Genomic DNA, 25,245 nt, shown 5'->3' with positions numbered 1-25,245 from the left:
TCCAACTGCATGAGAAGGCATTGTTTGTCCCCTAAGAAGTCAGGGAACATGGGAACCACCACTGGTTTGGTTGTAAGCCCTGAAGATGCTGTATTCACAACCAAGAAAGTGTGAAGGCTTGCAGAAAAGTCCAGAAGCTGTGTTTCATTATGGCCAGGATTGGGGTGAATGCAGTAAGGTTATGTTGAGCAAGTATAGGGTTTGATCCTGTCATTGTTTTGTTTCTTCATGTGTGATATTTTGTTCATCATAGATTTTTGCATTAATTTTTGTTATTTTAAAATATTGCATTAAAATATTATGCAATAAAAATATCATGGCTGAGTATTTTGGCCCTCCCTTAAATGTTGCACCTGAGGGGGTATGTCTCATTTCTTTCACCCTTGTCCTGGCCCTATGACAGAGCACCAGTTTCTGGACTTTTCTGTAAGCCCCTGTACTCCTGTGCAGGGGAAACTTATCCCTGTTCGGTTGGCTTCACTCTTGCATCTGGGGGAGGCAGGAACTCAGGGGCTGGAGCCCAGAGCGTGTCTGCCTCCAGGGCCTCCTTCAGTCACTTATTGTTCACACATTCTCCCCGTCTACACTCCTTTGTTTTCACTTAAGACCTTCTATGATACATCCCTACTCTGTTTGCAGCGTCCACGGCCACTGCACTCCTCACCAGTCCACAGGTGAGCTCCCTCTCCGGGGCACAGCCCTACCTCCACCCCCTTCCTCCTGCCTTGTCCTCTTGCCTCCACAGAAACTTCCTCTTCCTGAACTCCTGAATTAATCATCTGCATCACACACTGTTATGCTTTATCCTCTACTATTTTGCAGAGTGTCCTGCAGAGCTGGTTGATTTTCAGCCAGTTTGCACCGTTTTGGCCGTTAGTCTGAGTGGTCAGTATTCATGCCATACCGGTGGTTAAATATTTTGAAAATCAGGTTTCCTGTATGTTGCCCTCCTCTGTGAAATGGAGGTAAAAATACCCAGGAGCTCGAGCTCAGACACAGAGCCTGACACGCTGCAAGCTGGACAGAAACGGTAGCAGTAGCAGTTGCTGTTGTTATTTATTGAGTTAGACGATAAAACTCTGGTGGCTTTAAAGGTGATATGTGAGGGGCTTCGGATCCTGGCTGAGAGAGGTTTGGAGGTGCTGTACTCCCCTCCTGATGAGGCTTCCGGGTGCCATGAGAGGGCTGGAGAGAAGCAAGAATGGGTGTACGGGTTTGTGGGTGGACACGAGGCTTGGCGGGAACCGAAGGAGAAAGCACAGCAGTTGGGGCTGTGGGGAGGCTCCAGACCTGGAAGGGGAGCAGCCGGTTTGCCAGGACCCTGTCCTGTGTGAGCAGGACATACCTGACTTCCCATGCCGGCAATAAGAAATGGGCCTTGACTGTTTCTGGGCCATGAGTCACTTGATCTGAGTGTGGGTAGTAATTGCACACTAAACATACATTATGGCATATCCTGTGATCAGTGCTGATAAGGGGCTGTCTGAATGAAAATAGCGTCAGGTTGGGCCAGAGGGAGTCTGCCTGATTTCACCATCAAGCTCTGTTGTGGTACCTCTGGGTGACTCCCCGGCCAGCCACTCAGGGACCCCGGCAGACCCCTCCCACCTGCCACCTGCCTGGTGCCCTCTCTCCCTAGACGCCTCACCAGACTTGCTCAGCCATCGCTCAGACTGTCCCTCATCTGAGACACCCAGGGCCCCCACTCTTCGCTCAGCTAGAAACCTTGGGTTTCTAGCCCTTCAAGGCCCAGTTTGGGACAGTGCCTCTGAGAAACTCTCTCTGAACAACCCCCTGCCCCCCTTTCTTTTTTTACTGTTTTTTTTTATTTCAAATGAAGTGAAATCAATATAGTATACAACTAACCATTTTAATACATATAATTCAGAGTTATCCCATTAACTGATATAATTTCTGATCACATCTGGAGCACTTTTTAATGAGCAGACAGTTACATTCAGTTCTTTCTCTCTCTTTTTTTTTTTTTGAGGTGAAATTCACATAACATGAATTAACTATTTTATTTATTTTTATTTTTTAATTTTTGGCCGCACCACGTGGAATGCAGGATCTTAGTTCCTCAACCAGGGATGGAACCCGTGGCCCTTGCAGTGGAAGCGTGGAGTCTTAACCACTGGACCACCAGGGAAGTCCCATGAATTAACCATTTTAAAGTGTAGAATTCAGAGGCATTTAATGCCTACACAACACTGTGCAACATTGTGCAGTACCTCTCTCTAGTTTCAAAACTTTTTTAATCATCCCCCAAAGAACAGCCCACGTCCATTAAATAACCACCCCTCCTTCCCTCCATCCCCAATCCCCTGGCAACCATTAACCTGCTTTCTGACTCTATGAACTTGCCTATTCTGAACACTCTATATAAAGGGAACCATTCACTCTGTGACCTTTTGTGTCTGGCTTCTTTCACGTAGCATAATGTTTTAAAGATTCATCCAACTTGTAGCATGTATCAGTATTTTGCTCCTTTTTAAAGCTGAATAATATTCCATTGTATGTATAGCACATTTTGTTTATCCATTTATCTGTTGATGGATATTTGGGTTGTTTTTACCTTTTGGCTATTTTGAATAATGCTGCTGTAAACATTCATGTACAAGTTTCTGTGTGGACATACGTTTTTATTTCTCTTGGGTATATACTAGGAGTGGAATTAGTGAATTATACAGTAATTATTGTTTAACTTTTTGAGGAACTGCCAGACTGTTTTCCACAGTGACTGCACCATTTTACAATCCCACCAGCAACGTATGACGGTTACGATTTCTCTTGCAGAAACTTGTTATTTTCTGTTTTGTTTTTGTTTTGTTTTTTTATCATCACATCTTAGTGGGTGTGAACTAGTATCTCACTGTGGTTTTGACTTGCATTTCCTTAGTAACCAATGTTGTTTAACATCTTTTTTTAAAACAATAAGTTTATTTATTTATTTATTTATTTATGGCTGTGTTGGGTCTTCGTTGTGGTGCGCGGGCTTCTCATTGTGGTGGCTTCTCTTGTTGCGGAACACGGGCTCTAGGCATGCGGGCTTCAGTAGTTGTGGCACGTGGGCTCAGTAGTTGTGGCTCGCTGGCTCTAGAGCGCAGGCTCAGTAGTTGTGGCGCACAGGCTTAGTTGCTCCATGGCATGTGGGGTCTTCCTGGACCAGGGCTCGCATTGGCAGGCAGATTCTTAATCACTGTGCCACCGGGGAAGTCCCTAACATCTTTTCATGTGCTTATTGGCCATTTGAATATTTCTTTGGAGAAATGTCTATTCAAGTTCTTTGCCCATTTTTAAATTGATTTGTTGTCTTTTTGCTGTTGAGTTGTAAGAGTTCTTTATATATTCTGGATACTAAACTCTTATCAGATATATCATTTGCAAAAAAGAGTCTCTTCCATTCTGTAGGTGGTCTTTTAACTTTCTTGAGAATGTTCTTTGATGCACAACAGTTTTTAATTTTGATGAAATCTACTTTATTTTTCCTTTCACTCCCTTCTTCTGGCAGCCCCACTCTGAATCAGACCTGACAAGAGCATCTCTCACGGGCCAGGCGTGGTACTGGGAGCCACAGGAGACACCAGCCGAGTCAGACCACCCCAACCCTTGTGGAACCTCATGGGAGGGAAGTGACACAGGTCTTTGACATGAAGCAGAGATTGACCTGAGTTGGGTACAGATGAAGCCCTTGACTGGAGAAAATCAGTAAAGGCTTCTGGAAAGAAGGACGTTTGGGGAAGAGTGGTGTTGACTGAAATAAAAATATTGATAAAAATAAAAAATTGGTAATGAGACCAGCCAAGAGTGTGGTCTAACTGGCATAGAGGGTGGTGAAGTTGCAGGGATAAGATATGGACATATCCAGGGCCTGGAAGGACGTTCGCTTGCTCAAATCCAGCACTTCTACGGATGTAGAAAACAAACTTATGGTTACCAGAGGATAAGGGTGGGGGAAGGGATAAACTGGGAGATTGGGACTGACATATACACACTACTATATATAAACTAGATAACTGATTAGAACCTGCTGTAGAGCACAGGGAACTCTACTCAGTACTCTGTAATGGCCTATACGGGAAAAGAATCTATAAAACAAAAAGAGTGGATACATGTATATGTATAACTGAATCACTCTGTTGTACACCTGAAACTAACACAACATTGTAAATCAACTATACTCCAATAAAAATTAAGAAGAAAAAATCCAGTGCTTCTAAAATGGTCATGTGCTATCACTTGGGGAGGTTGTTCGGATTCTGGTTCAGGAAGTCTCAGGTGGGGCCTGAGATCCTGCATTTCTAACAGATTCCCAGGCAATGCCAGTGTTGCTGGTTCAGGGTTCACAATTTGAACAGCAAAGATGTGGTTCATTCATTCAACAAACATTCTCTGTAGAATGTCACTACATGCCAGGCTCTGTGCTGGGCAGTGATGGTTGAATGAGATGTGTTTTTGCCCTCGTGCAGTTTACACTTTAGTAGGGGGAGGACAGGACTTAAGTAACAAATTATGCAATGAAAAGAAAGAAATGACATGAGAATGTACGATGGGGTTGTTGTCTTCAAATATCTCTCTGGGGAGGTAGTGTCTGAGTTGAGGTCTGAAAGATGGGTAAGTATGACCTCAGAGAAAAAGAGGAAACAGTATGTGCAAAGGCCCTAAGATGGAAAGAAACTTGGTTGGAAACAGTGTGGCTGGAGCCCAGGAAGTGAGGGGACAGGAAGTAGGCTGGGGAGAGATGGGGTGGGGCTTTGGAGATCACACTGAAGAATTTGAACTTTATCACATTCTTTGATGCCCTTAGGGAATTGTAAGGAGAAGAATGATATGATCGGATCTGTGTTTGAAAAGCTCACTTTGGTCATAGCTGGAAAATGGACTAGAGGAAGGATAAATGCCCAAAAGGAAGGCTGGGTGATTGAGACGGCAAGGTGACTGAAGTCCAGGGACTCCCCTGGTGGTGCAGTGGTTAAGAATCTGCCTGCCAATGCAGAGGACACGGGTTCGATCCCTGGTCCAGGAAGATCCCACATGTCACAGAGCAACTAAGCCCGTGCACCACAACTACTGAGCCTGCGCTCTAGAGCCCATGAGCCACAAATACTGAGCCCGCGTGCCACAACTACTGAAGCCCGCGCGCCTAGAGCCTGTGCTCTGCAACAGGGGAAGCCACCGCATTGAGAAGCCCGCGCACTGCAACGGAGACCCAACACAGCCCCAAAATAAAATAAATAAATAAATTTATTTAAAAAAAAAAAAAGATGACTGAACTCCAGTCAAGACATGCTGGTGGCTTGGTCTAAAGTGGTTTTCAAAAGGGGTTTGTAAGGTTGAAACTACTTTCATAATAATACTAAGACAGCATTTGCCTTTTTCACTCTTTACTGTCTTATGAGTGTGCAGTAGAGTTTTCCAAAGGCTACATGATGTGTACATGATATGGGGATCCACCTTCTATTAAGCCAGACATTAAAGGGATTGGCGAAAACGTAAAGTGATGCCATTTTCCTCATGAAATTATTTTTTTTTTGAAAATTCAGTAACTTCATTAAAAAGAGGTTATTTATGTCAATACATAATAGGTGTGTGATTGTTATTTAACATTTGTTTTCAATTGTGGTAAAGTACCCGCAACGTAAAATTGGCCATCCTCCCTGTTTTAAGGTGTACAGTTCAGCACTGGTAAAAGTACATTCACACTGTTTTGTAACCACCACTGTCCTTTATCTCCAGAACTTTTCTTTCTGCAAAACTGAAACGCTGTACCCATTAAAGAACAACTCCTCAAACAACTTCCTCCAATTTAATTGGAATGCCAGATTTATAGCAAATTGCATCTTTAATTTTCCAGGTAATCTGGAGTTTAGCATTTGATAAATGATTTTTTTTAAAGCAAACATGAAGATTTTGTTAATTTATAATTTATTAGTGTGTTATCACTGTAACTGAAAATGTTACAGAGACTTTTAAATTCAGTCTTGTGTAGAAAGAAATGTATTAAGCAAAATGATGTGAATAAATATCCCCACAAGATACATCAGAATGGTTAAAAAATACTGGAAGAGAGCTATCAGGGCTGCAACAGTGAATTTTTTTTTTTAATATTGAAAATGTCAACAACAACAAAACGCTGGCACCCACCTTCTACTTTCTGTCTCCATGAATTTGACTCCTCTAGGGACCTCATATAAGTGGAATCCCACAGTGTTTGTCTTTTTGTGACTAGCTTATTTCACTGAGCTTAATGTCTTCAAGCTTCATCATGTAGTAGGTGTCAGAATTTCTTTCCTTTTTTTTTTTTTTTTTTTTTGTATTTCTTTCCTTTTAAAGACTGAATACCATGCCATTGTATCTGTTTACCACGTGTGGTTTATCCATTCATCTGTTGATGGACACGGACTGACTACACCTTTTGGTTATTGCGAATAATGCTACTATGAAAATGGGTGTACGATTATGTCTTTGAGACCCTGCTTTCAATTCTTGTGGGCAAATACCCAGAAGTGTGATTGCTGGTGTTATTGTTATTTTTAAATGAATTAATAAATAATTATTTAAATACTCTCCTGAAGTTTTAGTTTCAAATAAAATAATCAGTACTACAATTATATCTACTGATAGAACCCAGTTATATGGTTTTTTTCTCGGGGGGGGGATCCTCAATAGTTTTTACAAGTATAGAGGGGTCCCTGAGGTCAAAAAGCTGAGAATTGCTCATCCAAGGTAGTGGCAGAGGCAACGAAGAGCTGTGACCTGGCTGGAAAGATATCTAGGAGGTTAACATTGCCCGGATTAGGTGATCCTTTGAAGTGGGAGTCAGGGGTGACCTCTGGGTTTCTAGCTTGCATGACTGGTGGGTAGGGGTGCTGAGGAGGCCCAGGTGTGGTGGGGAAGTTGATGAGGCCAGTTTGGTCCAGTTGAGTAAGGTGGCAGTAGGGCACCCAAGTGGAGGCACCTTCTAGGTAGTTTTTTTTGAGGAGGTTGGAGGGAGGCGTGAGCTGGAGTTAGAAACCTGAGTGCTGTTTGCTTCGTGTTTCTTCTCTTCAGCTGGGTCATGAGCTCTAGGAGGTCAGAAGCAGGGCGGGATGCTGGTTACCGAGGTATGCACGCCCAGGTGTTAGGTAAATTCTTGGGGGGGGGGCGAGGGTAGGTCTGGGGGTACTGCTAGACACCCGAGACAACCACCACCCACCTCTCCAGACACTCCTTCCCCGGCAGCCAGAGAGGTCTTGGCAGGGCCACTGCTGGGAAGGGAACCGTGATCATTAGACACAGGGTGAGAGCAAAAAGCTGGAGAGGGGACAGCCGGATGCCAACGGGCAACACATCTGCCATCGTGAAACCCACTTACCCCAAAGGATGCTAGAGGACCAGGTGCAATCTCTCTCTTGTGTACTGACCTTTTAAAAAGCTCCTTCGTGCGGTTGGGATCAAGAGACACCCTCCAAAACCATCCGACCGAACACAAACAAGCAGGGAGGATAAACAAGCTCACCATCCCTCCCCACGAATGAGCTTCTGGCCTGGACCAATGCTATTTCCTTTCTGGAACTAGAGCCATCCTACACTTCACTTGTAAAAGGGTCAGGTAGCCTCGTCAAGCCGCACTTGATGGAACCTGAGACGAGAGGAAAAATCAGTAATACCCATCCTGTCTTTATGAAAAAATTGATATTTTGTTCTTCACGGATTTTTTTGTATTAATTTTGACTTTTTTTTTTTTAAAGATTTTTTTGACGTGGACCATTTTTAAAGTCTTGATTGAGTTTGTTACGATATTGCTTCTGTTTTATGTTTTGCTTTTCTGGCTGTGAGGCATGTGGGATCTTAGCTCCCCAACCAGGGATGGAACCTGCACCCCCTGCATTGAAAGGCGAAGTCTTAACCACTGGACCACCAGGGAAGTCCCTGATTTTGACTTTTAAAAAATATTGCATTAGACTGTTACCTTTATGACTATGTTTTTTAGCAGTCCCTTATATTTCACACCCGAGGTGGGCATTTCTCTTGTCTCACCCTAATCCTGGCCCTGAGAAAGCCTCAGAGAATTGCCCAGCGCCTCACACCAACCAGAACACGAGCACCTGCACTCAGGTGAGTGTTCACCTCACAGCCTCTTTAACGATAGCATCATGGTTTTTCATTATCCAGATTTCAGGTCAGTTGTCCCAGCCTCAGGCAGCCTCAACACTGCCCTGCTGGACTGTGCTTGTGGTACTTGTCATGCTGCCCTGGGTATTTAAAAAAATTGTCCATTGTTATCACCCACCAGAATGTAAACCTCGTGAGGGCAGGGAAATTTTTTTTTTTTTTGGTGGTGCCCCTTTTTTTTTTTTTAAATATTTATTTATTTGGCTGTGGCGGGTCTTAGTTGTGGCACGCCAGATCTTCAGTTGCTGGTATGTGGGACCTTTTAGTTGTGGCATGTGGGATCTAGTCCCCTGACCAGGGATCGAACCTGGGCCCCCTGCATTGGGAGCACAGAGTCTTAACCACCAGGGGAAGTCCCAAGGCAGGGACCTTGACTGCATTGTTCATGGCTAAGTCCGCAGTGCCTAAGATAACCTGGAACAGTCAGGGCTCTACAGATAGTTCATGGTTAGCAAGTGCTTGTCCCGTTCTCATCACCTCAGGGTAGCAGCTTGTAGCAGCACACTGAATCCTCCCAGCAACCTTAACTGCTTTTCTGTGTCTGAAGAAAACAAGCAGTCTTGGAGCCTGTTGGCTGCAGGTCCCAGGGAAATGGGTCTTGCCTCCCAGCGGGCCTCATGCCTGTCACTGAGGGTCGTGTTCTGGGCCCACCCTTCCTGGGTGATTGTGAGGAGGGGTCTGGGGAGGACCAGGGTGCCTTCCCTGAGGGCACGCCCATATTAGCTCTTCCCCAAACAAGTGTACTCTTTCATGCTTCTGGGATTTTGCTGGTCCCCCTGTCCAGCATGCCCTCCCCGCCACCTTCTTCTGGGAAATCATCCCTACTTATCCCACACCCTCCTCACACCTCTGTGGAGCTTTTTCCAATGCCCCCACCTCTGTCCTTTCCTCCGTGGTGTCCCCAAGGCACTTCCTGCACCATCCTGTGACAGCGTGGCTCAAACGGTCTGTCTCTCCAGCAGCTTAAAGATGGCTGCACATTCTTTGTGGCTCTTCCCATCAAGAGGAGGTGCTTCATTCTCTTCCCCCTGTGACCAGGCTGGCCTTGGTGACGTGCTTGACCAATAGAACACTGTGGGTGTGATGTTCTGGGAATTCTGAGCCTAGGTCAGAAGAAGCCTTGCAGCTTCTGCCTGAGTCTCTTGGAAGGCTGCTCTTCGGACCCAGCTGCCATACTGTGAGAAGCCCAAGCCACGTGGAGAGGCCACGTGTGGACGCTCTGGTTGACAGCCCCAGCTCAGCCCCCAGCTATGGGAGAGCACCATCTTGGACACCCCGTCCAGCCGAGCCTTCAGATGACTCCAGCCTCAGCTGCTCTGTGACTGGCACCTCACAAGGGACTCCAAGCAAGAACCACCAGCTGGGCCCAGTCAACCCACGGAACTGTGAAAGATTGTTTTCAGCCGTCACATTGAGTTTTGGAGCTATTTGTTCCTGCTGCAACAGAGAACATCAACAGACTATGAGTACCCCCCAAAAGCAGGGATTCTGCCCTTATCACTCCAGATCTCTGGTCTGAGCCCAGGGCCTGATAAGGACCAAGTGCTCATCAAACATCCCTTGCGTGAATAAATGAAACCCATCAAAATTCCACCGTTCACCCTGAGATAGAATAGATTTATTAGCAAGAGGTAATCAGGAAACATATATTTTTACAAAAATGGAAATTTCTTTTTTTTTTTTCCAAACAAGCTGTAAGTTGAAATATTGTAGGACTTGAAATAGAATTCTCATACCACTAGGTATTGCTTACAGCAAAAGTTGTCTGTCTGTCAGAGTGGGGCATGCCTGCCACTTCAGAGTTAACCTGTGTTTTCTATACTGTACAATGTAAAAAATAGATGGTAATATTCACAGAATAAGCACTACAGTACTATATTCCTGCTAGAAGGCATTTAGACAGGACTACAGTATATGCAATAAAAACACTTGGTTATGGATTTCCTAATTCTACAGTGTGGTACTATTTTTCACAAGGCATACAGACTTGGAGCATCTCAACGTAAGCTTGTAGTGACCGTTAGGCGGCTCAGAGAGGAAAAGTGACACTTTTGTGTGTTCCCGACTTGCAGTGAATGCTGGGCAGCCGTCGGCAGAAGCCGACATGACTTTGTGTTGTGATTCTGTTTTCCTCAGGAAGTTCCAGGGCCTCGTCCAGGGTTATCGAGATCGCTAGTCGTGCTACCTGGTTTTATTCTCAGAGCCAGGAGCGACGTGGTGCCTGAACGAGGTGGTGGCCTCGGTGTCGCAGGGCGTGGGTCTCAGCGGACAGGACTCCTTTCCCTCCAGGTCACTGGGAGACACGGAGTTTTGAGACCTGCGATTTTGGCTGAAAAAGCTGCTTTGGAAATTGGCATCACCATCAGCGGGAAGATTTGTCGATGACTGGACTTCAGGGTACGGTTCCCCCTCCCGCCTCCCCCCTACCCCCCACCCTGTTATAACAGCTACATGGAACATGCCGGAGGATGCTGGGTGGCCAACTCAACCCAGGGGCCTGGGCTGGGGACGGACAGAAGCAGGACTGGTGCCAAAGATTCGTGTATGCACAGATTCTGTTTTCCCTTTGGGGGAGAGTGAGGGGCTGGGAAGAACAGACTAAGAGTACAGTTGTTTCAAAGAAACAGGCACTGCAGGAAACGAGGGGCGGGGTGCGTGGACCAAGTCCTAACCGGTGCAGAGATTCATATTTTGGTTCTACAGGAATCTAAGAACAAGAACGGATTTGTATTCTTGGAGAAGCACATACTAAAGAAGAAAATCCAGAGAAACCAAACGACTATGTACAATATCATATAGCATGTGTCCATGGCGGCGGGCTGGGTGGGGAGCTTCAGGTGGGGAGTTTTGGTTCTATTCGGAGAGAACACTTGTAGAGACTTTCTTCGTCCATTACAAAAGATTGGTCCAGTAAATATTGGGTTACCTGAGAAAAGGAAAAGAGAAAAAGGAATGGCAGGGCGATGGGACCTCCATAATACTACGTGGACGTCGGGTGTCTCCCAGGAATCAGGCACTAGGGTGGAGGCAGGGAGGGGCGTCAGGCTTGCACATGAGGCAAAGATGCATTAAGCAGTGTTGTGTCTTTGCATTATTTTTCTTAGTATTATTTTTCACCTTTTTTGTCTTCATAGTAATATAAAATCACATATAGTCAAAATTACTCTTGACCACCGTTTCTTTGGTTGAACATTAGGTGAAATATTTTGGGCTCATATTAAAAAATCGTCTCTATCTATATATCTAAAATGTCAATTGTAGCATCTAGGTAGTGGATGTACGGGTGTTCACAATTCTTTCAATGTTTCTGTATGTTGGAAAAACGTACTTAAACACCAAGTTTATGTAATGCCGAGAGAGATTCACCCAAGAGAAGACAGTGGAAACTGAGGCCGCGTAAGGAAAGAGCCTCCCTTATTTTTCATCTCACGAGGCCCACTCCAGGGCAAAATCTCAGAGTGGAAAGTCAGGAAGAGTCACCACGTGGACTCGATTACTCTCCTTCCTCCTCCCTCCCCACTTCACACTGCTCCCAGGTGTTTTGCTGGATTCCTGTGTGTTAAATGTACGATGAGAGATCAGAGCCCACATCTCATAGGCAAACCCCACCCGCCCTTCGAAAAGAATCTTTCCAAGGCTCATTGACTTGTCACGTTGTTTGGAGCCGAAGCTTCATGTTTTTCCACAGAAACTCAGAGCAGAAAGAAGAAAACACATTATATTTCTTAGCACGTAATTGGGAATCTTCTGATAGCTGCTTGAGAAAAATCAAGTCTGTGTCGCGAGCATCTTTGCTAATGGACCCTCTGCTACTGTGAGGGACAGAACCGGCTTCCTAGGATGCTGATCATCAGTCACAGATGAAGTGATTATTGTGTCTGATTGATTAATGGCTCTCACCCAGCACCTCTAGGAAGACAACCTCAGATACCACCGTCTAGATTAACCCATATCCACTGATAAAGACATGGCGATTTTACAGCCATGTGAAATAGACCAGACTTTTATAAATAGCTAGTAGCTTCCTGTGAACAGCCCTTTCTAGAGCCCCAAATCTCAACCCTCCCAAACACTCTGGGAATCAGCAGACTGGTTAGTTAGTTTCCTCTGTCATGAGCATTTGTTTCCCTAAAAATTTTGCTTTAGCAGGAGACTGGCAGCAAATACCACCACTGCAAAGCTGTTAAGGAAAAGAGTCTGAAGGGCAGTAACATTTATTTGTATTGCATATGGAGCTCGAGGGCTAGTTTAAGAAGGGACCGAGGCCTAATACAGTGCCTGGCACAGAATACATGCTCAGTAAATACTTGAGCGAATGAATGAACAAGGAAAAAGTGGCACAATTGGTTAACCTACTGATTTTTCTTCTCTTTGTGGCTATCAGCTATTAGACAGATAGTGAGTTCACAGAACATGGCAGGAAACAGGGCAAGTCTATCACAAAGGAAAGTAGAAGGGAAAAATACCAAGAGCTTGATTTTCTGGTATGCTCAGGAGTATGTCTGGAGCTGGATATTTTTTGTGAACTGCAAACTAGGAGGTTAAGAAGCTGGATGGGAAGCAAATACATCTCTGGGCAGCGTAAAAAAGTCATAGGATTTGGAGCCAGAGTCTGGATTAGCAAATCCCAGTTATTTTAACTGTAAAATGGGGCTAACGGCACAGGGTTTGAGTAGTGAAATGAGACTAACATGCCAACCTCTCTCCATACAGCCCCACCATCTTTTAAAAAATGCATATTAATCCAGTCCTGTAAGCTCCTTTCAGGGCTTCCCACTCTCCTTAGGACACGGCTCCCAGAGCCTTCTAGAAGCCCACAGTCCCACCTGGTTCAGGCTTGTCTGAGGCTACTCATAGCAGCCATCTGCGGCCTCTGTGCTTCTCAGTTGGGCCCTGTCCCCCAACCCCAATACAGGCCCCTGGATTCACACTCTCACAGCACTCTCTGATTACCGAATGTACAAGGTGTTTTTTCCCCACCTTGCCTATAGCAGCAAAAGACTGAAACAACCTAAATGTCCATCAGTATAGAGGATCGAATAAATACATGAATTTCTCTGCAGCCGTATGGAAGAAGGAGAATGCCTCTGCCTCAACAGGAAATATCTCCAAGATGTGTTATTTAGGGAAAAAAGAATGATGCTGAAGCAATGTATAGTATGCTATAGTATACACTATAGTAAAAAAAAGTTGGGGTGTGTTTGCACACACACAGAAAAAATGGGTGATACAGTTGGCTTTGGGAGAGGAACTTGCAGGCTGGGGGACTTTTTGCTGTGTGCCCTTTCTAGCTGTGAATTTTGAAACTGGTGAGCATTTTGAAAAGATCTGATAAACACTGCCTCTCCTGCCTCAGGGGAGGTCAGACATGATTATAAACCATCCCATGGCAGGTAAAAATCAGACAGGAGCTACAAGATTAGCACAGGCGCAGTCCAAAGGAGGGGGAACTCAGGGAGGGTCAGGGGACAGGGGACAGGGAGGGTTTCCTGAAAGAGAGGGCCCAGGGAACTCAGGGGCAGAAAGTGGTTGGGTGTGGAGCGGAAAAGGCAGGAAGGAAGGCAGTGCAGCCAGAGCACTTGTGAAAAAGCGGAAGTGACTGAAAATGCTGCCAGCTTACCTTTGCTTGGTGCTCTATTTTGTAGGCAGTTTGTTGAAACTGGCGAATCTCTCGGATGATATGGGATATCTGCAGGAAGGAAGGAGGGGTTTAGAAGACAGCTTTCTCTTAGTACACCCTCCCCCGACCCCCCCCCCCATGCCACAGAACAGAAGGGGCATCAACAGCCATGTCTGCAGTCAGTCTCTTAATTCACCTCCTAGGAGACCCCACTGAGGCAGCATGAGTTTCTTTAAGTTATAACATAGAGTATAAGTTATAACATAGAGTATTTGTCCTTCTCTGACTTATTTCACTAAGCATAATACCCTCTAGGTCCATCCACATTGTTGCAGATGGCAGAATTTCATGCAATTTATTTATTTATTGAACTATAGTTGATGTACAATATTATATAAGTTACAGGTGCACAATGTAGTGATTCACAATTTTTGAAGGTTAAACTCCACTTATAGCTATTATAAAATATTGGCTATATTCACCGTGTTGTACAACATAACCTTGTAGCTTATTTTACACATAATATTGGGTTGGCAAAAAAGTTCATTCGGTTTCAAGTAAAGACACATTTTTCATTTTTACCAAGAACTTTATTGAACAATGTATTCAGTAACCGAACGAACTTTTTGGCCAAACCAATAGTTTGTACCTCCTAGAATTTCCTTCTTTTTTATGGCTGAATAACATTCCTCTTTCTCCGTGTGTGTGTGTGTGTGTGTGTGTGTGTGTGTGTGTGTGTGTGTGTGTGTGTATGTGTTTGTATATACCACATCTTCTTTATCCAGTCACATAATCTATAAAAATACTGAATTACTATGTCATATACCTGAAACTATCACAATATTGTAAATGAACTATACTTCAATAAAAAAGATGCATATTCTGAAAGGTAAAAGGTATATTTAGTAGGATCACATGATAGATGATGAAGAAAGAATTGTTTTAAAGACTCAGAGATAATACAGTAAAAGAAAATTACCAATCATATTCTCTGAGTGATGAAAATAAATGAGTGATTTTTGTTGCTAAAAAAAAAAAGAATCTATAGGTTAATTATACTATGTGATTGAGAGAAAAACATATCATTTGATCAGTGGTGCTGGCTTATCCAACATCCTAAAACAGCCCCCATCAATTCCAGCAATAGCTAAAGGCCTCTGCCACTTTCTACGTGCCCACCATGTGCAAGACCACACAAAGGGGCTCCCCCATCCTGTTCCCAGGTCGGTGCTGCCAACTTGCCTTTGACAGAGAAACCTTACCTATTAAACAAAATCTCAGGAGGAACCCCATGACACAGAACCGATACAAATAGAGGCTCTCTAGTTGGAGTGAGAAGACGAGAAGTTTGGCTGGAAAGCAGGCACCCTGCTGGAAGGATCCTCATCTCCCCTCCCAGGGCCTAGACTCCTCTGGGGAAATTGGAAACCTACTTGCTTAGGAGGTGCTGCAGAAATGATTTTGCTGCGGCCACATAACGCAAGTGCTTATCTGAACAACAATGGATGGGGCGCGAATAAAGGGGCAGGCTTTGGAGTCAGACAGACTTGGGCCCCAGACCCGGCTCTGCCTTTTCCTTAGGGGTGACCTTGGGCTGGTGATTGATTACTCCAAGCCTCAGCCTGCTCACCTGTAAGGTGGAGAATAATAAAAGCACCCACCCCTCAGACTGCGGGCATTAAAGGAGGAGATGCAGGTAGAGCTGGCTCAGGGCCTGCCAGATGCGAGCTGCTCGTTTGAGGAAGTGACTATTCTTACTGGAGAAGCTGGGTTCAGGCTCCCCAGGGCGTGTGCCGCGTCCAGTCAGCCAGGACTGTCGGGCACAGCTTGGGTGAGCCCGGGGCTTGGGTCTGGGTTTTGATGTTCCCCCCACCCCTGCCCCGCTCTGCTGTGGGGAACGCACCATTCTCATCTTGGAGAAGTTGACCAGGCCGTCCTCCGTGTAGTTGGGCGTCCCCTCTTCGATGAAGGCCAGGTCAGTGAGGTACATCCCCAGGTAAGGGACACAGGGTGGGTCACAACTTTGAAGCAAATGGCATTAACAGAAGTTTTTCACTTAAAAACTCGAGCCTCTACCAAGAACAGAACACCCCGCATGCATCTCTCGCTTTGCTGGAGGGAAAGGGATTTCTATTCGCCAAGAATAATAGCAGCTCTTGGGGCTCGGATTGCCAGCTGGGTGTGAGAGTCAGTCCTCCGGGGTGGTGGGGGTGACATGGTGCCTGCTGGGGCCTGGGGCGTCTCAATCAATCACCCCTCCCACCCCAAGCCAGAAGGCCCTCCTCTACCTCTCCGTTCTCCCTCCCGGATGGAGCGCTGGGGCTTGGCCGCCAGCCCCCTCCCAGCTCGCCTTTCCTTCCTGTCTCTCCACTGAAACTCTCCATCCCAATCCCGCCCTAGAATCACATCCTGGGGGGCTTCACAGCACCATGCCCATTCCTGCCAGTCACCACCAGCCACCCCACCCAGCCCCTTGTCTCTTTCTTTCCCCAAGACTTCTCTGCCTTTACTTCTTCCCCATTTGGATCTCTGCCCACCCAAGCACTGGGCTGCCAGCGCAGGAAACCCTTGCCCTCTGAGATCACCATCCTGGATTTGGCTTCTGGGCGGGGGGGTTGGGTGAGACGGCTCCCACGATCGGAGGCTCCTGGGGGATGGCTTTCATGGGGATGGCACTCAGCAGTATGGGCCGGACCTCTCTGATCTGTGGCTCTGAAGCAGGGGCTCCTGTTACTGTTCCTGCACAACTTGTTCTGGTGCCTCTGGGTGGGGTGCTAGGTTAAGGGGGTGATTCTGTGATGGGTCCAGTGGTCACTCTACTCTGGCAGAGCTCCAGATAGTTCGCCCAGGGGACCCCTCACACAGTGCTCCGCAGCCTCCTCTCAGCTCAGCACACAGGTACAGGGACCCTCCTTTCTAGCCCATCTCACCTTTGTCTCCTGTGGCAGTCCTGCCACTCCAGAGGAAGGGGAGGCAGGGAGGATGGTAGAGCAAGAACAGAAACCTGGCCTCTGTCCCTTGCCTGCTTGCTGTGTGACCCTAGGTCAGTTCTTTCCCTCTCTGGCCCTCAGGTTCCCCTCGTACCAGAGAACTGATGTTAGCTAAGACAATTTTAGGTGATTTGAGAGTTGATTTTAGGTGATGCCCAGACACTGTTTAAATAAATTGATTCATATGATAAGAAACATTAGATTTTCACTCCCTCCTCCCCCCCACTGCTCAAGGAGAGAGCTCATTTGGTGACAGCATAGCTTTGACACTTTCTAACAAGTGCCATTTTCCTCTTTTTTTCTTTTTGAACAAATAGTAACAGGTCTCACTCAGGAAACACCAGGATCTGGCCAGAATTTCATATTATTTTGATTTCACTGTATTTATTTTTTTATGGTAACCTTGTGTATTTATGGCAAATACGCTGGTTTCCCATTTGCTGTCATGATATAGAGTTTTCCTTCTTATTTAAATGTATTTCTGGGAAATAGTGAGTTACTTTAAAGGAGACCATTAAGTAAATGCAAATATAGCTGACACATGGGTATGGCAAAGTCTTGAAGGAGGTGGATGCTTGGAGTTTGGGAAACAGTGAGCAGGAGAAATGTTTTTTGAACTGTCGGTCTTGACCCTGTCATGGGTGTTAAAACCAATTTGGTGAGTGTTGACCAGATTTTTTTAAAAATTAAAAAAAAAGAGAATAGAGGATATCTGGGTTCATTGCATGGACTAAAATTGCTTTGTGAAATTTTTGTTCCTGTTATGCATATATGCATTTGTATATAGGGTCACACTGTCAAATGTAATTTTTTTTTTTTTTTTTTTACTGTGAGTTGTGAAAAAGAAAAAAAAGCAAGAATCCTACTGGTCACTGGCAGACCTCTCTGGGTCCTTCTGGCCAGTATAGTCCATGATTGCTACATGCCTGGCTTTGCATTTCCTTTCCGTCAAACTCCAAGTCTGGAGCACAGGCTGGTGGATCTGACGGAGAAAGAGTTCAAAGGTCTGAGCAGCCGCTCTGGAGCTGGAGGGCCGAGGCAGTGTGCTGACCGGCAGGTTCTGGCGGGCGCCGCACTCTCCCTGCCCTTGATGGGAACCAGGTAGCCTGCAGAGCTCGAAGGACCTCTTATCTCAGATAGAGGCAGAAGGGGAGGCCGGGTGCTGCTCGCTGCCTGTGAATGACTGAAGGACGCAGGGTGTTTCTGGATGCCTCACAGGGCCTCTGACCACCCAGACCAATGAAAGAAGTCTGGGAGTCCTCTGGTCACTGAGGTGGATCTCCCTGAGGTATTTACTGGGGTTTCTGATCCAGTTGTGGAAAGGTGATGGACGGGCAATTTAGTCACTGCGAGTAGCACTGCCAGCCCCAGCACCAAACTCTGTTCCTGTTTGCTACCTTCACGGTGAGGGGTCCAGGGAACACCACCCTTAATTCAGTCATGTACACACACACACGCACACCCAACCAACCAAAATCCAGAGCCACGTAGGTAAATATATGGGGCTGTTGGAGTGGCCCGTGTAGGGGGCGGTGGGGACAGGTGTGGGGTACACGGGGCTGGTGGAGGGCCCCCAAAGGGCACCACGAGGCAGACCATACTGAGCATCTGAGCGAGCAGGGGAGCACGGTAGGGGCTTCGTGTAGGCAAAACACCCAACCTATGGCTAGCTCTGAACTTTCCATGTGGTCATCTGGCCCCTGTCAGGAGGGATCCAGCCTTGCCCTGGATCAGGGCGGGGCCAACAAGGCTGAAATGAGGGGGCGCTTCCTCGTTCGGCAGAGCCCCGCCATGCCTGTGTCTGACGTTTCAGGGAGCAGAAAGAAAAGTGCCCCATCCCCCATCCTAAAAGCTGTGCTCCTGGTGTTTCGGGCAGCGCCTAGACGTGGTGACACCTGGCATCTGGATCTTGTCTGTGGTTGTTTGGGGCCCCCGCACTTGATGTTTCTACCAAGAAATTCCTGCTGATGTCAAGGGGGATGAAAGAAATTAACTGTTACCGGCAACTGAAAGCGAGATGCAGCTGCCCCAGGGGCACTCCACCAGACCCCAGGAAACGGGCGGTGACAGCACGGGTCAGCCCTCTCCTCCACCCCGCCCCAGCCATGGGATGGGCTGCTCTCCCTTACAGGTCTCAGTTCTGGCATGGGGTGCAGGGAAATCAGGTACGCAGGTTATGGGGAAAAAAAAAAAATTTTTTTTTTTTTGGCAATGTGTTGGCAGTGTGGGTGGGGCTCGGGGTCCAGTCTTACTTTCTGCCTCCTGGATACACCCTGCTCTGTTGTCTCATTAGCAAGAGACTGGGCTTTGCTCTGTGGCCACAGACAGAAAATAAAGATGGAAACGGGTATTTGGTCTTGTCGGAGCCCCTGAGACTCTGGAACTCCAGGACTCTGGATCCATCATATCCACGTAGATAGATGGATGTCCCCCCCCCTTTGGAGGTGGTTGCGGGGTGACCTGCTGGTCCGCTAGCAGACTCGCCCCTCCAGAGCTGTTCCCATCCTCCACTGACGGGAACAGAGGGGAAGGGCTTTCATGGCAGCAGCTAACAGTGAGAGCCCGGTCCCTGCGTTCCTTCCGTGGGCATCCTATTCAAGCTAAAGACAAAGGTGCAGATGAGCCCATCAGAGTAGATGGACGGGCAAAACTGGAACTGGCCCCCAAAGAGCTGGTGACCACATTTTACTGCCGAACGTAGTTAGCCCTCAGCCAAATGTTGTTGGCTGGAGCTGTGGGAAGGTTCTGGTCTCTGGGCAGCTGAGAGGAGGGGACAGTCTCGTGGGTTGGACCAGGGTGTGGTGTGGGGAATGAGAAGAGGAGATAATGTCCATCTGGGAGCGCACGGGCAGGGGACTGAAGCATTGTAGGTGGGCCAGGGGATATTTAAGAGAGTGGCCGGGGACGGGAGGGAGGATTTGGGGGTAAAGGGAAAAGGTCACGTGCTAGCCCGGGTGCTGGCACAAGGCTGAATGATATGATGACAGGCGAAAAAGGATGCCCAGGACATCAGAATGGGTCTGAGGACCTACACGGTGGGGTCCGTCATGGGCTCCTTGTCTGGGTGGGTCACCAGCTGTGCCCACCACCTCACTCTACTGCCTCCGGCCCGTCCCCTGCCTGGTGAGACGACCCCCAAACCCTAACACAACACCGCTCTAAGTATAAACCTTAGTGCCTCCGAAGAAAGAGTGCAGAAACGTTTGCCCCAATCTGTCCTTCCCCTGCCTGGCTTGGCCTATATCTCCATAAGGCAGGAACCTGGTTTGCATAAAGGTCTTAGCGCCCAGATGCCCGAAGGCCACCTCCGCCCCGTGGGGCAGGGAGCAGAGGCGTCTGGGAGAGGCACTTACATAGGCCCACGGGTAACCTGAAAGAGGGAAGACAGTCAGGATGGGGACTTGGACAGAATGGGGGACCACGGACGCAGCGGAGGCAGCGGCGGCGGTGGGCGAGGAAGCCATGTGAAGGAGGCTGATGGGGCAGCACGCTGCGGGCGGACGGACAAGTTGGTGAATGCACGGGGGGGCAGCTCCCCACAAGCACCGTCCACGGGGGCTCCGCGGAGCCCAGGCGGAGGAGAGACGGCCGGACAGCACAGATGGGTGGAACATCTGTCTGAGGACACAAATAAAGTGGAGATGGTCAAGGCAATGGCACACGGAGCTGGCACAAGGGACAGACCAGGTACGGCAGGAAGAAAACGAGAAAGGCAGACGAGGCTGGCAGGGCGGGTGTGTGGTGTGTCAGAGCCACCGGCGAGGCTGGAGGTGCTGGGTGGTCGCGGACTTCAGTGGCCTTGTACTGGCAGTGATCACGTGATCCCTCGCGGAAGGGAGGAAAGGCATTCCTGGGCTCTATAAGGAGCCGGGACCCTAGGGGTCTCCCAGGGTCTCTCCAAAGTCCAGCGAGTAGCCAGCCAGGCAGGGAGAGAGAGGGTGAGGGCCAGCCCAACGGGGCACACGTTCAAGTGCCCGAGGGGAACACAGGGGCAGAGACTAGTGGAGAAACCCCAAGTGCGCATCTAACCAGAGGGAGCAAATCCCCATTTCACGTGCGTACGTGGCCACAGCGTGTACCAACGGGCCGAGTCACCGCTGCCCTGGGAGAGCTGGCCTGGACCCTCATGGGAGGTAACCTTGGGCAAACCACAGAGCACTGGCCTGGGAGGCCAGCCTGGGCCAAAGCCCGGCTCTGTCACCACAGCCCCAAATCCTTGGGCCAGCCACTAACTCCTCAGCGTCTTGTCTGGAGAAACATCATGGGAGAATCTGTCTCACAACAGTCGTCCTCAACAGGGGCGATTTTGCCTCCCTGAGGATATCTGGCCATGTCTGGAGACCTCCTCGGTTGTCATAACTGGGGGGGTGGGGCAGACACTGGCATTTCATGGGTAGAGGCCAGGGATGTTGCTAAACATCCTTCTATGCACAGGACAGTCCCCACGACAAAAACTGTTCTGGTCTAGGGACCTCCCTGGTGGTCCAGTGGTTAAGACTCTGCACTTCCACTGCAGGGGGCGCAGGCTTGATCCCTGGTTGGGGAACTAAGATCCCACATGCCGCGTGGTGTGGCAAAAAAAAAAAAAAAAATCCTGGTCTAAAGGACAGGAGGGCCGAGGTTGAGAAGGCCCACCTCACAGGCAGTGTTAATGGGGCTGCACACACCATGGCCAGGCAGGGCACAAACTTTGCAAACTGTAAGGTGTAAATTACTGGTAAAACCGTATTTCTTTGATTCCAAGATGCCATTGTGTGTAAAATGCACTCTTGTCTTGATGACTAATTATCCAGTACAAAAAGGAAACACAATCATACAAAATAAACACACTGACTGTGAGATGTATCCTGATGTCAGAAATGGTAAAATGTAAAATAAAATGTGCATTTTGGAATCAAGGAATCCGGCACCACTATTATCATCATCACAGCTACTGCATGTCTCAAGACTATTCCTGTGCCTCTCCTGGGAAATGCCCTGACACCTTGGAATTTCTCTGGTAGATGATGGAGGACAAAGCTGACCTGCCCTGGGGGTCTGGGATGTGTAGGGGTCGGTCTTGTGGGTAGACAGATGGACAGACAGACAGACAGACCTCCTGCTCCAGCCAGTGGTGGCACGTGAATGCCTCTGCAGTGTGGTTCTACAATTTAAAAAATAATGGTGACAAAATGACACACACTTACTTTTTCAGAGCTTCTCTCAGATTCTTAAATCTGCCCTCTGACGACACAAGCTTTTGGAGCTTATCAATCAAAGCTTTTGTCTAGAAGGAATTAGAAGTATTTACTAGCACATAGCACACATCAAGGCCCGTGACTCTGGCCCACACTCTAGGGCTTCGCTTTGCCTCCTCGAGATAGGGCACGGGGATTTGGGGACTTTCTGGGTCTAGGGACTTGACCCTGAACTCCTGAGGAGGCAGACATGGATCTTTGTTTTGCTTGCCCGTGTTCATACATCTTTCAGAAACATGGGAGTAGGGTCAGGAGGGTCCAAGTGTCAGGGTCCTGAGACCTGGGTGGTTGGGAAGGACTTGGCCAGGGTAACTCCAAGGAGCCGGGCCCAGTACGGGGTATGGCCGATGTTTCATCATCATGATCTTTCTTGTGACTGTACCCAAAGGATGTGACCATCTTCTCATACCTTCACTTTGATATATCAGGAGCACCACCCAAATTTAAGAATCAAGAAAAAAAGATGGCAGGTGAACTGATCATCAAAGGAGAAAAGACTTTGATGGAGAAGAGGAAACCCTGCAGCAAAGGGTCCCATCTGCCAAATGACCAGGCCAGGCCCTGCCCACATATCAGGCCGGAGCAACCTGGGTGGCTGGAGTTTGTCTTAAGGGACCAGGTGTGTGCCACAGAGCGTGTCCTGGGTGCTTCTTCTCCTGCATGACCTGGAGAACCCCTTCACCTCTGAGGTCCTCAGCGCCCTCATTCATAAAACGGTGAGATGACTAGTGACCGCCTTTCCAGCTCTAATCCTCAGAATCCAGAACGTAGTTGAGAAACCGGGCCGGAGACCAGCCGTGCATCTTATTACCAGAGGGGCTAGTCAGCCTGGAGGGGATACTGGCCACAGAGGCCAAGTACACCCCTGATCTTTGGGTCTAATTTTTATCTGAGAAACCTGCCTGCAGAAAACGACAAGCTAAATCTTCCTTCTGATGGAAGAAGAGGTCAGTGTGTACTCTTCAAGGAGAAAGGATGGCAGAGTACACCGATCTGCTCGGTCCCTCCTATCAATCCGAAGTCTTGTCGCCTCGTTTGGACTGACCCTGCTCAAAGCAAAAATTTATTCTGGATCTGGTGAAAGAGCCGCAGGCCAGGATGGAACAAGCCCCACCAAGCCAAGGGCAGATGATTCTGCTTTCACCTGAGATGACCCTTCTCAGACGCCCACGCCAACCTCCACCCCAGGCTCTCAGCTGCCCTCCTGCACTTAATCTCTTTCCAGAGCTGTGCTCTTGCGTCCTCTTCTTTCCCCTCCACCTGCAGAGACATGAGATGCTGCAGCTTGAGGCCAGATGTGGGGTCTGAGTGTCCAGAGCCCTCAGCGGGCTCTATCGCCCACCCTCAGCATGCCTGTGGGCAAGTTACCACTCCACTCACTTTGCTAGGTTTTGACTTTCGTATCTGCAAAATGGGAGGGTAGGTCCAGGTGTTCCTGGACAAGGGCAATACTTGTTCAGACGGTCCAGAATTGTGGGTGACGTAGAAGCTACACAGCCACATAGCTCGAGGTGAAGCATCACCACGCTTAGAGACCATGGAAATGTACACAGGATATTCTGGTGGGTGGGGTTTTTGCATACACTTGGGGCCAATTTGTGGCTCTGAGCTGGGCACACTTTGATTTCTTCCGCACCTGTGTGCTTACTTGAGGTGTGTGTCTGCTCCTCTTCGGGTTGTTGCTCTCGGTCCAGGAAGGAGATTTGTATCCTGGGAGGCCACTGGATTTTCCCAGCTGCTGCTCAGAAAGTGTGTTCTGACTTGAAGCAGCTCAAGCATCTTCTGGCCATGCCAGGAGCTTCCATCCTTTGAGGCTCACTGGGATAGCAGGCCCCCTGGGGCCTTGGGCATCTCTGCTGGAGTATGGACACCAGTGGGCCGAAATATGGGGGCACTTGGAATATGTCTCTGAAACCAGAGACCAAGCAAGGAGCCTGCCTTGGAAATAGTGTCAGGAAGAAAGATGACTATATATGGCCTCTTAAATACCATCCTTTCCTGTTCACCAAACAAGACTTCTGGATGGCCAAGGCTGCTCCTTCCAAAAAAGCCAAGAACTATTGTTAGTCAAAGAGAGGCTTATGTCTCTACTGAAATCCAACCATTCCAGGGAGAGGAAACACATATAACTGCATTAGTCATCTGCATCATCCTCTGGAGATGCATCATCTGATCCTTTCCTGAGGGGAAGTTTTATTTTCAAAGAGGATGGGAAGAGAGGTTGGAAGAAGAAAGGGGAGGGACCGGACATCCCAAACTAATTCTGAATCCCTGACTCTTGCGTAGGCTAGACTGGACTTGGACACATGATTTTCTGCTTTGGGCCGGCACATTTAAGGGAATGATAAAAAAAACCAGCTGCTGAGGCTACATTTCAGGTTGGTCTAAGAAATGTGGCCATCTTGGCCTATGGGATACCTGCAGAGGGACAGCGAACTGTTCCTGGTTGGTGTTGACCAGGCCACGGCCATGGCTACCCAGAAGCTCTTGGAGCCGGGCGCTATGCAGACGGACAACTATAGCACAAACTGAAGGGCTGGGAGAAGCCAGTGGGGTCCAGTCTGCCATAGAAGGTGCAGGCCTAGATGTGCTTTCAGAGGCATCTTTGATTTTTGGACCAGGCTGGCTGGCCCTAGGTCCTGAATGACATCCTGGAAGGCAGGCCAGGTCACACACCTTGACCTTTAACTGCCCTCCATTTGCACACTCTCCTAAGAGAATGGAAGACTTCAGGATGGTCAAGGCAGTTCCCTCCCAACTCTATGACAAGGGTGATGCTGGGGAATGAAGCCAAGAAATTCCCACACCCCCAGAAATGGGGTAAGAAGATGGAGCCTGGTCTGTGGGCTTCTAGAAAAGATGACATCATTCTGATGGAATAGGGCAGGAGAAGAAAGATGCTGACCTGAAATGGGTCCCTCAGACTCTGCCCATAGCCATGTCTGAACCTCGACAGGCTGATCAGCCTAGATGACTTAGAGGTTCTGTGGCAGCCTTGCTCAACCCCTGACTTCAGGAGTTCATGACACTGTGTGCCACGTGTGGCCAGATGTGCCTGCTCACCTGAGCTCCCGCACTTCCAGCCTCTGTTCTTTCTAGAAGCCCGCTCACAAGAGAGACATCTTCTGGTTTTCGTCCTGACCCTGGCATCTCTGTGTGCTAAGCAAGAGGCCCAGCCTCACTGGATGGAAGGGGTCCTTTGCAGTCCTGCTGTAATCTGGAGCTGCAGTGATTGGCTGGCAGC

General features: G+C 48.1%; 2 protein-coding genes across 6 annotated transcripts in view; one reads left to right on the top strand and one right to left on the bottom strand.

The window, feature by feature from the left end:
* The window catches only part of MORF4L1 (mortality factor 4 like 1), a 62,894-nt gene extending 58,660 nt beyond the window's left edge, over positions 1-4,234 (top strand). Inside the window, exon 15 of one of the 2 annotated variants that reach the window (XM_082388529.1) lies at positions 3,512-4,234. In XM_082388529.1, the coding sequence (XP_082244655.1) occupies positions 3,512-3,533 (22 nt within the window). In that variant the 3' untranslated portion in view covers positions 3,534-4,234. The remainder of the gene's footprint in view (positions 1-3,511) is intronic. The other variant, XM_082388533.1, reaches the window with a different exon arrangement.
* Positions 4,235-9,742: 5,508 nt separating this feature from the next.
* Positions 9,743-25,245, bottom strand: part of RASGRF1 (Ras protein specific guanine nucleotide releasing factor 1) — a 109,018-nt gene continuing 93,515 nt past the window's right edge. For 3 of the 4 annotated variants that reach the window (XM_082388478.1, XM_082388479.1, XM_082388477.1), the window contains 2 exons: positions 21,951-22,030; positions 19,908-20,382 (listed from right to left, as the gene is read on the bottom strand). In XM_082388478.1, the coding sequence (XP_082244604.1) occupies positions 19,923-20,382; positions 21,951-22,030 (540 nt within the window). In that variant the 3' untranslated portion in view covers positions 19,908-19,922. Of the gene's footprint in view, positions 11,081-13,774; positions 13,844-15,677; positions 15,796-19,907; positions 20,383-21,950; positions 22,031-25,245 lie in introns of those variants that run through there. The other variant, XM_082388476.1, reaches the window with a different exon arrangement.

This window comes from Balaenoptera borealis (assembly GCF_965194805.1).
Source record: "Balaenoptera borealis genome assembly, chromosome: 3".
Taxonomy (NCBI): domain Eukaryota; kingdom Metazoa; phylum Chordata; class Mammalia; order Artiodactyla; family Balaenopteridae; genus Balaenoptera; species Balaenoptera borealis.
This window is presented reverse-complemented; position numbering and strand designations above follow the sequence as displayed.